Below are 14630 nucleotides of genomic sequence, written 5' to 3'. Positions count from 1 at the left end.
GGGATACCGACAAGCTCAGGACTGGAAAGATCTGATTAAGAACCGGAAAAGCATGACAGCTCCACGGACAAAATAGAAATGGCGCATCTATCAAAGCTACTCAATAAGCGGAAGGTGACCGACATAAGGAAGTTCACTATGGAGAGAATTTAGCATGCTTTAAAGGATGGAGGTAGCCTGAAAGCAGTGAAGAAGAAACTAAGCACAGGCAAAAATCGGATGTATGCGTAAGGAGACAAAGAAGGTAACGTGATCAGCAGTATGGATAAGACAGTTAAAATGGCTGATGTGTTCTACACAAATCTGTTGAGTAGCCTATGTGATCAGGACGTTAATGAGAGATCCAGTAGCTCCCAGTAATGGGATATCCCGCCCGTAAGGAAAGGGGAGGTAAGGAAAGCGTTAGGTGCAATGCAAAGGAGAAATGCATCTGCTGAAGATCTGGTAACAGCATATCTGTTGAAGAATTGTGGGCAGGTTCCGCTAGAAAAACTAGCCAGCCTGTATATGCACTGCTGTATGACCTCCAGCACACCAGAAGCTAGAAAGATCGCTAATTTTATCTTAATTCTTAATAAAGACGGCGTCAAAGACATGAAATTTTAGAGACCCATCAGCTTGCTGTCCGTTGCGCATGCGGCATATGCTGAGGTAATCGCTAAAATAGTCAGGACAATCTAAGACTTCAATCAACCCAATGATCCGACAGGCATTCGCAAAAGATACTTGAAAAGGAACACATTGACACCATCAATCAGGTGACAGCAAAATGAATGGAATATAACCAACCCCCACATAAAACGGTCATAGATTACGAGGAAGCAGTTGACTCAGTAGAAATCAGTCATGCAGGTATTTGCAGAATCAGGGTGAGGAAGACAGCAAAATGAATGGAATATAACCAACCCCCACATAAAACGGTCATAGATTACGAGGAAGCAGTTGACTCAGTAGAAATCAGTCATGCAGGTATTTGCAGAATCAGGGTGAGGAAGGGATCTTTATGGTATGTACTAAAAGATATCTATAACGTCTGCAAAGCTACCACAGTCCTTCATAGGTTCATAAACAAAAATTCCAATAAGGAAGCTGTTAGGCAGGGCGACACGATCTCACTGATGCTATTCAGCGCCGGTTTGCAGGAGGTATTCAGGCGCCTGCTTTGGAACATTTCATGATAAGAGTTCATGGAGAGTACCTTAGTAATCAGCATTTCTTTAATGACATTTCTTTGCTAACCCATTCAGGATGTGTACTGCAGAGCATGCTCAATGAGTCGATAGGCAGAAGAGAACGATGTGTCTAAGTAAAATGAGGAGAACCAAACTGATGTTCAAAAGTATCGCAAGCGGTCAGTAGTTTACAATTGCTAGCGACAATTTGTCGGTGGTTAGGGAACACGTTTACTTAGAGCAGGTAGCGACCGCAAATGCGGATCACGACAGGGAAATAACTAGAAGAATAAGAATTTGCTGCAGCAGATGTGGCTGGATCTCTCAGATCATGAGTGGCAGTTAAACAATATCTGCCAGGAGGCTCTTTCAACTCCAGGGCTTCACTGCCTTGATTTTTATCCTGAACAGAAGTTTCCTCTAAGTAAGGCATATGATTACACTTATTGCAGTGCAGCGGCAGATCATATACGGTAGCGTTCTCAAGTGGTCGCTTATGCTCTTTCTAAAATATAAACAAAAGTTCAAAAAGAATGGCGAACATGAAGCTAACGGTTTGAAAAGGAATGAAAAAGGTAAAAACCGAGGCCTAAACAGAGATGGGTGCCCCGTCAAAAAATCAAATTGAAGACCAAAACGTCAACATCACTTAACGAAGTAAAAGTTAATGCCACTGTCTCAGAAGGTCTAAAATCAAAGGTGAACACGATTTAAATACATTCTGGGAATAAATTTTTAAACCGGCGCATGCATCGGGGCAAATATTGTACAGGAAAGATTTTTATTTCTTCAAGCGTGCAATTGATACGATACTGACGAAGTCCTTTCTTCAATATTGCACGACAGTGGCTATGACGGTGGCGTTGTCCCATTCGATGTTTAGTAATGGCGATCGTCCCTCACTCGCCGCGTGACGCTTCTGCTCTGACATGCGTCTTGAGACCTTGCGCATTGTGCCAATGTAAGCATCCTTGCAGTCGGCACAAGTTCTCTTGTATATTTAAAATAGCACAGTGACGTGCCTTTTTCAGCTGGGAGAATGGCCATTTCGGCGTCCTGGCGTAGGTTCTGGACGGCTTTTCTTTCCAAGTCAGAAAACAGCGTAAGTCCTTCAGAAGACGTAGTTGAGCTGACGATGTGATATTGTACCGCATCGTGATCGTGAAGAAACCGCACACACCAAAAATGGAGCTTTTATGCGCTACATTAAATAATAAAAGAAATACAGGTGTCCCCATCAGCAGCCGATTTCGCAAGTAAAACGTTGTGTCGACACCGATTACTCGCGCGGATCCCAGAGGCTACGCAACTCGGCCATTCACGCCAAAACGGTCGCAAGCCGCCCCTTTTCGAAAAGTGCGTTGTGAGTTTGAATGAGCTGGCGGGAAGATTTTTAAGCCAAATTTTCTCAGCGACAAGCGCGTCTTTTGCTGCCGAAGAAATATCAACGTAGCCACGAAGAGCCAGAAGATCACTTTTTATAGATAACTGCATGTAGCCCTCATCACTGACTCTTTTAGAGCTGTGTACTAAATTATCACCGAAACAAAAAAGCAACATTATTCTAACGTTTCAGTTCTACGTAAGGCGGACCTATTCGAGCACGGCTTGGCGTGTTTTCAGGGAGGGGTACCGGTGGCAGTAAAAGAAAAGCTTGGACAAAGCTGCACGAATAATAAAGACGCAAATAAGGCTACGCCAAACCTCAAGTAGTAGGACACTTGCCTGACTCCCGCCTTGTTGCACCGATGCACCATATCACGCAGTTGTGTCTCGTTCCCGCTGCGACTATTGATGGTGTAACTGACAGGGTGGTAGCGTTCCACCCAAGGACGGTTCGCCGGTTCCAAGATGACGCCATGTTCGGTCACCGGTGACGTCTACGAAGAAACAGAGGAACAAATGACCTGTCTTTCACAACTGCAGTCAAGGGAAGCGCATCGACAGCAAGGGCCGTGGGGAGCTGGTTAGGGATGTAGGAACTCCGGATGCAGAAGTCTCTCCCGTTTATGCAGTGAGGCTGCGATGTTCGCTTGTAGTTTGTTTTCGTTGTGTATAATATTTCCCCAGCTCTCAGCAGAGGGATGTGGCATGAGCTTTGGGGGAAAGGGAGCAGCGTAGGCATGCTTCACCCCTGGTCACGCGCGGCAACTCATCCACCGATATATGGCGATGCGGCAGGTTTGTGGCTAGCAGGGAGTGCGCGGGTTGTAGCATTTCACCGGGTGTTTGTCTTAATGCTAATTGAACGGACAGCTGGGGCTGCGCGAAACCAGTCGGAGAGTTTAGGACTACGGGAGGGGGCTGAAAGAGGCAGTGATTTATAGAAATTGACGACGTTTAAGCTGGCTTTCCCTTAATTCGTGATTGACGCAGCAAGCGTACACATTGTAATTTTTATTTCCCCACTTCTCCCTCCTGCTTTGTTGCCTGCGAGTGTGCCACTTTGCAGTGCGAGCTCACTTCTTATGCGCACAATACTTTTTTCCCCTTTTACAGTTGTGTGCTAGAAAAGAGGTTTCAAAAACACTTCGAAACTGAAATCGAAAACATATAAAGACACTCATTCAGCAAATTATAGGAGCTAGGGACAGATGCAGATGTTACAGCAGGAACTAAAACAAACCATGCAAAACATGGCTGCCGCTTTTACACAACTAATTAACCGACTCGCAGAAGTAGAGGAAAACATTTTCAACAATCATGAACAGGGACTGCAAACAAAAAGAAAATTCTACAATATAGCAATGGAAATGTCGAGGGTACCAAAGGAAGCGAGTGCTGTTGCAACAATACATAGATCAATCGGAAGAAAAACCTACAGCCATCGAGCTGTAAGAAACAGGCGAAATCCGACCAAATCTTCGGGCTACCAAAGCTTTAGCAGCGATCGACGAGACAAATCTAAAATCACAAGATTTGTTAAAAGAAACATGGCCGCCATAAACCCGGAGACAGTAACCCGCGACATTGAGGCGGTCCTAATAGTAATTATCCCCGGAAGGAAAAGCCAAAGAAGCATATTTATTCTTAACATATATAGCACACCGAGGCAAGAGAGGCCAAATTCCAAACCTTATTTCGCAAAGCCACCTAGGCAGCCGGACAAAAGCAGTAGTAATAGTGGGAGACTTTTAACGGTGCGCATCAGGAGTGGGGCTACACAAGACAAGATACCAAAGGCCGACAACTATGGGAAGACATACAAACACTAGGAATAACACTGCACACTGACCCTAATGCACCCACACGGAAGGGCAACAGCGTACACAAAGACACCTCCCCCGATCTAACTCCAAGCAGAAACACGGGAATAAGGAACTGGAAAAACACGGAACATGACCTAGGAAGCGATCACTATATCGTACTGTAGTAAGACATCTAATCAAACTAATCAACCCAAGATTACAGAATGGGAAAAATTCAGACAGATCAGAGAAAACGAGTCTATTGGCGACATCACCGACATAGACGAGTGGCCCGAAAAACTAAGGAAACACGCGGACAATTGTGGGAATCCGGGCTTCCCGCCGTTGCCTTTAGAGCTGCTGTCGCCGGCATCCCGCGTTGTTCTCTTTCCATTTCTCCTGCCTAAGGCGACGGAGAGGTGGCTGGGTGAATAATAACTGATTCGGCGGCTGCTCCGCGCCAGCTTCTCAAGGGCCTTTGCTATTGGTACCTTTTGGTGGGAATTCAAAACCCGCCCGGTGCGCACGCTACAGTCTGTCCGGTCTGGCCTTTGCCGTTCGGACCAGTCCATACTCGAGCTCGCCAGCGCGGGCCCTCGACTCGCCGCGGCTCGAGTCTGCCCAGGGGTCCAGCGACCTCCGAGGCGCACCTTGCGTTGACTGTCCACTCTCTCTCGCAGACGGCCCAAAGGCCGACACGCTAGAGATCTCAGCAGCGGTGCCCCAGGGTGCATGTGGGGACGGCTGATCGGGACCCTTGGCTCGTGCGAAGCCCGAACCCGCGGTGGTTGTTAGCCTGCGCCCACTGAGAAACCCACAACTGGCGCCCAACGTGCTAAATCACTGGCTCTTACGCCTGTGATGACACACTAGCCGAGCAGGTCGCCTTGACGATCATGCTTGCGCACCATGTCTGCCACCTCAGCGGGGCACTCGGCAGCTACGTGTCGGCTCCCTACGGAGAAGTAGCGTCCTTTGATCCGTTTGCTGCTGTTCCTTTGAATAGCCAAACACCGTGGTTGCCAGCGGCCCCCATTAGGGCATACGGCGATACAACCCCCAACGTCGATCACGCGGCTCCCATTGGAGCTGTATCGGGAGCACCCTGCGGTGCACCCGTTAATCACATGCCTCAGCTGTACAAGCTTTCCGCCCAGTGCGAAAGCGGTGCGCGTGATGCTGCCGCAACCGGCAGTCCCGCACAACAGCAGCCGTGGCCCGCTAGCAGTCAATTCTGCTCTGGGAACGGCGGGGCGCTGGCCCAGCTCCCTGTGGAAACTGCGCCGCTCAGCGAACTGGGAGCCTTGCCTCCCGCGTTCGTGCAGCCTGTCCAAGCCTCCTCTGAGGCCGGGGTGCAGTCGCTGAACTGAGGCCCTCGAGCCACGCTGTGCGTGGAGAGGGGCAACGCCCCTAACCAACCGGCGACCACCCGCACAACCTGCCTTTACAGCCGTTAGCGGGCAAAGCGAAGTATGGGATTTGAGCGAACGAGCTCTCGATCTCTACTCAACAGGAGACGGATATCTTGCGCTGCACCGTTTTCTGAACCGCGTGCTCAGGGACGCCAAGCGCTTCAACGCACAGCGGAGGGGGAAACCCAAATCAGCCGGCCCTTTGGCCGTGCAGCGGGTGGACCCAGCCAGGGAGAGGCGCCATTGTCCCGCGACCAAGCTCGCGGCGGTGTGCGCTGTTTCCGCTGTGAAGACAGGGTACACTTAGCAAGATAATGCCTCGTGGCCAGGCCTCCGGTGAGGAAGGAAAACGGCGGCGGGGGTCGTCCCACCGGCCCGATCTTTGCTAATTTCCTCTGCGTACAGAGCAAGCTGCCTTGCTAGTGCGCACGCGCCGTTTATTCCAGTCACCAGTGCTGGTCGTGAATTTGCGGCGTTACTGGATACGGGAGCCAGTGCCTCCTTGTTCAGTCAACAGGTGCTGTCCCACTTGCAAAAGCACTCGGTGCACGCTTGCGGGACTGCCGTACGGCATTCAACCTTGAGAAAGGCGTAGCCCTTTCGGCTGCGCCGTGAGGCTGACTGTCAGCTATAGGGAGAGCGGGCGAGACGCACGCGTTCCATCCACCTCCCAGGGCTCAGTGTGCCCATGATTTCAGGAAGGGACTTTCTCTTGAAAACCGGGATCGTGGTGGACATTGCGAATGGCGGCTATCGCGACAGACTATTTTCCCAGCTGAAGCCGTTCATCTGACCACCGCCGTCAATAACTGCCGGCGCAGTGAAGGCGCTCGGAGAGTGCCACGCTCAGCAACCTGGTCCAAGCCCTTATGTCGAGCGTTCCGTAGTTCACGCTTCCCTTTGGGACCGAGCGGCGCGGATGACCAGGCAGCCCATCCGCTGAGCGCCTTTGCGGTAACGTTGGATGACAAGAGGCTCGTTTGACAGCACTGTTGCGTCATTACGATGAGCTCTTCACAGATCAGCCTGGCTGTACTACTTTAGTGAGCCACAAGATCCACACCGGAGATGCGCTTCCTTTGAAGGGCAACCCCAGACCCGTCAGCCTTGCGAAAAAGCAGGTGATCGATGAGTTGCTGGATGAGATGCTGTCGGCGGACATCATCCGTCGCTCGTCCAGCGCTTGGGCGTCTCCGGTTGTGCTGGCGCCTAACAGAGATGGCAGCCACCGTTTGTGTGTGAATTATCGCCGTCTGAATGCGCTGACTCGCAAGGATGCCTATCCGCTCCCGACGATCAGATCAATCGTAGGAAACCTGGACAGTGCGCGGTACTTTTTCACGCCAGATGCCTCCAAAGGTTAACTACTGGTCGAGATGGCGGACGCTGACCGGTCTAAGACCGCGTTCACGTGCCACAGAGGGCTCTTTGTGTTCACTCGTATGCCCTTTGGTCTCTGCAATGGTCCTGCGGCTTTTCAGAGGCTCATGGACCGCGTCCTAGGGGAAGCGAAATGGTCCCACGCCATGTGCTACCTGGACGATGCCGTGATTTATTCAAGAACCTTCGATGAGCACTTAGGCCACACTGCGGACATGCTCGAAGGGTGCTGGCTGCTGGAATGACTTTGAATCCTGCGAAAGCCCAAATAGCGCGGACCCGAGTTCAGTTTCTAGGGTTCACGCTGGGCGAGGGCTTCATTGAACCAGATGCGGAGAAACTACGAGCCATACTCGAGTTTATTTATTTACTCGAGTACTCGAGTTTAAATTATTTAGCCACTGATGTGTATGGGGTAATTCCATATATACTAATGTCTAACTCATCGTTTTAAACAAGAAAACACGCAAGCAAAGATTTGGTGTGGGTATAGTCCTGTAAAAAAAAAGTGAAAAAGCAAGAAAGGAAGGAGGAGGAATGAGAACCACACACACACACACACACACACACACACACACACACACACGCACGCACGCACGCACGCACGCACGCACGCACGCGCGCGCACGCACGCACGCACGCACGCACGCACACACACACACACACACACACACACACACACACACACACACACACACACACACACACACACACACACACACACACACACACACACACACACACACACACACACACACACACACACACACACACACACACACACACACACACACACGCGCGCGCGCGCACGCACACACACACACACACACACACACACACACACACACACACACACACACACACACACACACAGAGAATTTGAAGAGCAATGAAGAGAGGTAGCGAGTGTGTTCCTTGCCTTACCTGCATTATGTTTCTCACGTCAAGAAAGCTGCAGGCAGGTAACGAGTAAGCCTATGTTTTTGCTGCCATTTATGCGAGGAGCTCCAAATTTTTGTGGACTTTGGCAATACATTTTGCTGCATGAATGTTCTGTCTTGTCAAGTTTAGAGTGGCGTTCCTATCTCGTTTTAGAGGCATAACTGCTTCATGGTACTTTTCCAAATACACATACTGACTATAAATATGAGAAAAATGTGGAGATGGTGCAAAGACAACGGCGACATTCTTGAAAGAACAAAAATGAACAAGGATACTGCACCATTTTCACTATGAGCTCAGACCCACCTATTGATTTGTTGAATTCCAACAGCATTTTGTGAATGAAGATTCAACTAGGACCACTGTTTATTTCCAGAAATGAGACCACTACCACTCGGAACAGTGAATTGCAAAAGCTACAAAGGAATAATTTCAAAGCATATTAGGAAAAACAAATCTGCCACAACAAGAAACACACTGACATCAATGGCAAATATGTTGAGAGATGTTTGAATGAATAGACTCTTTTGGTACAACCTTTGTCTTTCGTTCCATCAACTAACGGCCACAAATTTTAGACCTCCTTTCGTAAGCTTGCCAAGGTGTACCCAAGGTTGAGCAAAAGATTAAGAGCTGAAAGAGTTAACAAAGCAAACACAATGTGCCTCAGGGCCATCAACACGGCCCTTTATTCCAACTTGCGGCTCATTCAAAAACATCCCATTCGGTAATACTCTCTGGGGGGCTAAGTTGGTGCATGGTTTTAAAAACAAACGCGCAAAGCAGACAACGCTGGGGGAAGACAGACGAAACAAGTGCAACTGTTTATTCACCTATTGAAGCAAGTGAATATATAGACAAAAAGGCAAGAGCAGAGAGGGACCTACACATGCGCACAAGCAGAAACAATAAGGTAACAAATGGCTATAGAAAAAAAATGTGTCTCAGCACATATCTAAACAGACACTTTCTTTTCTGTCAATTGTAAGCGAGGGTGTGCTTACATAATCTCTTCTGCCTTTGTTGATGTAGAACGCCTTTATAAGTTCACGGGCTGTAGTATCTTTGCCCCTGCTTAGGATTTTTGTTTCCTTCAGCTTCGCCTGGCATTTTTTCTTCTTTTTCCCTGCAGGCTTTACAGTAATGTGGTAAGAAAAAACCCGTGCCGTTCTTTCATGCGTGATTATGGTCAGCAAGGCTATCATTAATACATCAGCCCGTTTTGTCAATGTAAGATTTCCCACATGTCAGCGGGATCTGATAAACTAGGCCCACTGCACATTTCACAAACGGCGTCACATGCTTTTTCTGGCATTCTGCTTTTTTCGCTTTGTTTGAATCCATTTTGCCACACAAGGAGAACAGCTTCTTGGGGGTGGAAAAACTACACGAACTTTAAACTTTGCCTCAACATGTTTCAGATCGTGTGGCATCTTATGAATATAAGGAATTATCACAGGTTTAGTTTTCTGTTTGGCAACATCGTTTTTTGCTCGGTTATTAAACTTTTCTTTTTTAACCTTTTTCAGTAACACTTTGGCAACTGAGCAGAGTAGGATAGCCAGCTTGTTGAAGCCTGGTCTTGCCTTTTTGCTGATCTATTCACTCGCTTTCCAAGTGAATACACAGTTGCAGAGTTTCAGTCATTTCGTCTGTCTTTCTCCTGTGTTGTTGGTTTTGCGCAGTCTTTTTTCAAAATTCCATTCGGTGACACCTGACTGCCCCAAATAGCGGAAGTAGATGCACATCTGCTTCTGGCATTTTGGCCTGTTAGGTGTCGCTGAAAAGGGACGTTTTCAACAGGGACACAAATTGGAATACAGGACGAGATTCGCCTACCGTGTGGGAGTAGGTCCATTTGGCAATGCACTGTAGTAAATGCAAGAAACATATGGCTGCTGCCCTGCCCTTGAAAACACGGTGTTCTTTGCAAAGGCAAGAGGTAAAGCTGAAAGGAAGGTAACTGAGGCTTTCATATCGCTAAGAATGCCGACAAAAGTATATGAGCACGCCATCTATCTTCATCATTATCATCATCATCATGACTGCGCCCACTGCAGGGCAAAGGCCTCTCCCATGTCCCTCCCATTAACCCTGTCCTTTGCCAGCTGCAGCCACCGTATCCCCGTAAACTTCCTAATCTCATCCGCCCACTTAACTTTCTGCCGTCCCCTGCTACTCTTGCCTTCCCTTGGAATCCACTCCGTTACCCCTAAGGACCAATGGTTGTTTTGCCCTCGCATTACATGCCCTGCCCAAGCCCATTTCTTCCTCTTAATTTCGACTAGGATGCCATTAACCCGTGTTTGTTCCCTCATCTACTCTGCCCGCTTCCGGTCTCATAACGTTACACCTAACATTTTTCTTTCCATGGCTCGCTGTGTTGTCCTTGAATTAAACTGAACCCTTTTTGTTAGCCTCTACGTTTCTGCCCCATTGGCGAGTACCGGCAAGATACAGCTGTTGTACACTTTTTTGTTGAGGGATATTGGTAAACTGCTATTCGTGATCTGGGAGAACCTGCCATATACGCTCCACCCTTCTTATCCTTCTAGTTATATCCCTCTCATGATCCGGATCAGGTCTCTGCCTGCCCTAAGTAGACATATTCCCTTACCACTTCCAGCATCTCGCTTCCAATTGTGAACTGCTGTTCCCTTGCTGGGCTATTGAACATTACTTTGGCTTTCTGCATGTTAATATTTAGACCCACCGTTCTGCTCTGCCTGTCTAAATCATTGATCATGCCTTGCAATTCATCTCGTGAGTGACCCAGCAAGACAATGCCATCAGCAAATTACAGATTATTTAGGTAATCTCCATTAACTCTTATCCCCAGCTGTTCCCAATTCAGGCCACATGATGTTATAGCCCTTTTTTGCTGTAGTATGCAGTCTCCCTTCATACTTTGTGCATATACAACGTGTCTGATTTAATTCAATACAAATGGTTTATTAAACATTGCATTTGATGTACACCACAGCTTTGGAAGTTGAATAATCGGTGAGGCTGATGCCTCAGTCAAGTGCAGTGTAAATAATAAATGCTTATACAACTAACACTTTCAGACTGGCTTTTTAAATCCTGCGTTTAGGTCGTATCTATAGGGAATAACATGGCACAAACTGTATACCATGAGTATTCCACCCAAACATATTCTTTAAGAATAAATGAAAACACTGAAATGGCTCCGTTGCGCCATCTTCTCACAATATGTCCAATGATAATGGCAATTGCTAGAGTTTAGCAAGACCGGAAATAAAAGCTGCGTTTTACCGGGCGGACCATAACAGGTGCTGGCACCACATGGCTGGAACTCCTTTATAAAAATTTATTTCTCGCCGACAAAAATATTTTCCTAGTTTTTTTAATATGCGAAACTAAATGGGTTGACCATTTGGCAAATTTTTTTGTCTAGCACAGTTGCCCACATAGCATTTTCTGGTCCTCAATGTGGCCGTTTCCGCAGAAATCTATGTACTTTTTATGAAATTACAGAACAACGCAAGGTTCAAAATTAATTCAAACAGTGCTAGATCAAGGTTTCAGGCAAAACTCCAAAAAAGTTTGCTTAAATTTAGACTCCAAGTTTAGTTTAAAAAACGGGGAAATCTTCAAATTTTTCTCCTTTTAAGCACTTCCATTTTAAACCAAAATGGCATCATCCACAGTTTATTTTTTGAGGCATGACAGGGCACCTCGATACCTGACTACATGCAGAGATAAACTTTGCCAACAAGGACCAGTTCCTGAACAATAATTCCTGCAAAATGCCCAGATGGTGATGTCTTACACTTTGGAGCATGATATATGGAGCAAAAATTTTTTTCTTTGAAAGAAGGTCTCTACACTTCTGTTGGGACTGGTCTTCCATGAATTTTCTCAGCAAAATCTAAAATACAGAGAATTCGGTGCATCTTTTTTCGCGTGGAATGACTCTGCTGTCCCCAAATTTAATTCTTTAACTCGACTGGGAAGTACTGTAAAAAAAATTGTTTCATGAACCTCGGCGGCTGTGAATAGTGACGAAGTATTCAAGAAACGGGCAATTTTCTCGTAAGGTTTTCTGCCTAGATACATGCCTTATGGAGCATACTTGTCCCCAAAACTTTTATGTTTTGTGGACCACTTGTTTCGTTGCACTCCTAGGACAGCAGCGCAGGTCTAAAAAACTTTTTTTTTCTTCAAATTTATGAATTTTAAATTTCTTGTATGAAATTGTCTTCTCATTTTAATATGTCAACGAACACTGAATCTCAAAAATTCAAAACAAAAATTTGAGCTTTGCAATACAAAAAGAATTACAAGAATAACTTGACCCTGCAAGAACAATGAATGTTGAACTAGCCTTCTGCCATATTTTCTTAGCTTTGCAGCTTTCAAGAAAATTAAATATCGAAGAATAGTGTTCTGCACATAAAACTGTGACATTTGATGAGAGCAGTCATAAAATTATTTTTAAATTGCTCAAAAATGTCATGTAAATACAGCTAGAAATAAACTAAATTTTGTTGAAAGTTGCGTCTTTTCTGAAATGGAGGTGTGGGACAGACTGCCGGACATATCATGCTGACTTGGAATTCTATTGTTTACATCAAGTGCCGTATTGCTTGCTGCATTGCCTTTCTGACTGGTTCTCGCATTTACTAGTCAAGTGCGAGTGAACTTTGAAAATGGGCAAGGTGCCACCTCTTTTTGACACAGAGTGGCACATGACCAGATATGTTGTTTGAAGTAATGGCCATTTGGCAATCACTAAGTGCCAGCAGACTGGTTGGAAATATGCAGAAATCACTCTTGCTTGACAGTTCAGCAGCCGACCATGATGCAGGAATAATTTACTGTGAGACTGTTTATTGCCATGGGTGCACTCCAGAATCTCCACGTTGTAGCACTCTGTATGTAGCCACTGTCTGCAAGTTACCACATCTGTTCTTCCATGGCCGAGATAAAGGTGACCCCCTGCCATCATTTGTATCCAAAGAGCCTCCCTATGCATCACTCCCACTATAGTGGCAGTGTTTATCATGCTGTTCGTCCTTTGATACAGCCACATTAGAAGATGCATGCAAAGTTAGTGGGCTTCCTCATAACCGGAACATTGAAAGGACTCTCAAAATGAACACTTAAGCTTATTTGGCTGGCTGCTGTTTGCTTCAGAAAGTTTTGCATAATACCTTTTCTGTGTGCTCAACTTACTGCCCTACCATTTCTGTATTTTTGTTGTCATAGCAGAGATGAGGGACGTTCTTTAGGAAGGCCATGCATATCATGCGAAACCAGGTGGTGTTTTTCGAATACTGCATGGTTATAGAGGCATGCCTCGTTAATATGGTACTTTCGTCCCCCGTCAAAACTGTCCATAACAAATTGGGAAGCAAAATAAAAAGAAGACATTTATTCAGATATATACACTGGGATTACAGTACGCTTTTATGCATAACAACAAGCAGTGAATAGCAAATTATAATCTTAGAAACTTGAACATTTTCCCGGTCGCAAAAGTTATACTGCGGTGCGAAGTGCCTCACAGGCCGTGAGAGACATGATGGCAAGATTCGCACTGGGTGTCCGAATCTGTGTTTGCTGTTGTATCTACAGTGGCCCTGTAGACGACTTGCTTGTTCAGCAGTTCATCATTTCCTGGTCTACTGCATCAGCTGCAGGCATTCCTGAAGACTCACGAGGAAGATGTCATTGATGCGCACATTCATTTGCCTGTGACCTCCCTGTGAGGAATGCGGTTTCTTGGCTGCTCTGTAGCAATGATGGTAAGCCAATGTATATGTGGGCTTTGTTGGCTATGCAGAATCCTTCCAGGTTTCTGTGTGCGTTTGCACCTTTTGTACTAAAGTTATAGGTTCCCTGGTTCACCTATCTGTTTGCATATGTTTCTGTGTTCATGTTAGCTCCATTTGCATGTTCCCTAACGAAATTCCAATTCTTGTGCAGGATGTCTGCACAATGGCAGACACTGCACTGCTGAGTTGAGCCGTTCCCGAATCTCGCAGTATCGATGCTAGAGTCTGTGCGTCAAAGCTGAGGTAAAGTGTTGAACCTGTCTAACTCCCAAAGTTTAACTTCAGCTTCATTCCTCACTGGTTATTGTTCTTGCTGCTTATACTTGTAAATTTAGAGCTTTGAACTGCTGTTAAGCTCAGTTCCTCTGCACTTAACCGCAGTCATATCTCAAGACCAAATACCGCTTAATTTTCACCGCAACTGTTTTTCTTGTGTGCTTTTTTTCCCGAGTGGTCATCACAATGCAAGTGAACAGCTTTGTTTTCATTATTTTTTGAGTGGCTTTGTTCTCTTTGCAGGCGCAGGTTGGCGCAACAAAGGTTGACGAAGCTTCCATTCTTTTCTTTACAATGTTGAAATGCTTATGGAGGTGGTCATTTGAAAATTTATTTATTTTCACATCCTGCAGCCTCAGATGAAACTGTGGCGTGAGGAGCGGGAAACATATGTACCCCAGTGTGCCCTTCTGAACACCTGCCCGATGACAGCAGGGTCTAATACACTGAATAGTGTGC

General features: G+C 46.4%; 1 protein-coding gene across 1 annotated transcript in view; it reads right to left on the bottom strand.

The window, feature by feature from the left end:
* LOC144111039 (alpha-amylase-like) overlaps positions 1-14630 on the bottom strand; it is a 644630-nt gene that overhangs the window by 311691 nt on the left and 318309 nt on the right. The window contains exon 10 of the mRNA XM_077644138.1: positions 2898-3052. Coding sequence (XP_077500264.1) covers positions 2898-3052 — 155 coding nt within the window. The remainder of the gene's footprint in view (positions 1-2897; positions 3053-14630) is intronic.

Source organism: Amblyomma americanum, chromosome 11, assembly GCF_052857255.1.
Source record: "Amblyomma americanum isolate KBUSLIRL-KWMA chromosome 11, ASM5285725v1, whole genome shotgun sequence".
In the NCBI taxonomy this organism is placed as follows: domain Eukaryota; kingdom Metazoa; phylum Arthropoda; class Arachnida; order Ixodida; family Ixodidae; genus Amblyomma; species Amblyomma americanum.
Note: the sequence above shows the minus strand (reverse complement) of the source record. Positions and strands in the feature narration are given on the sequence as shown.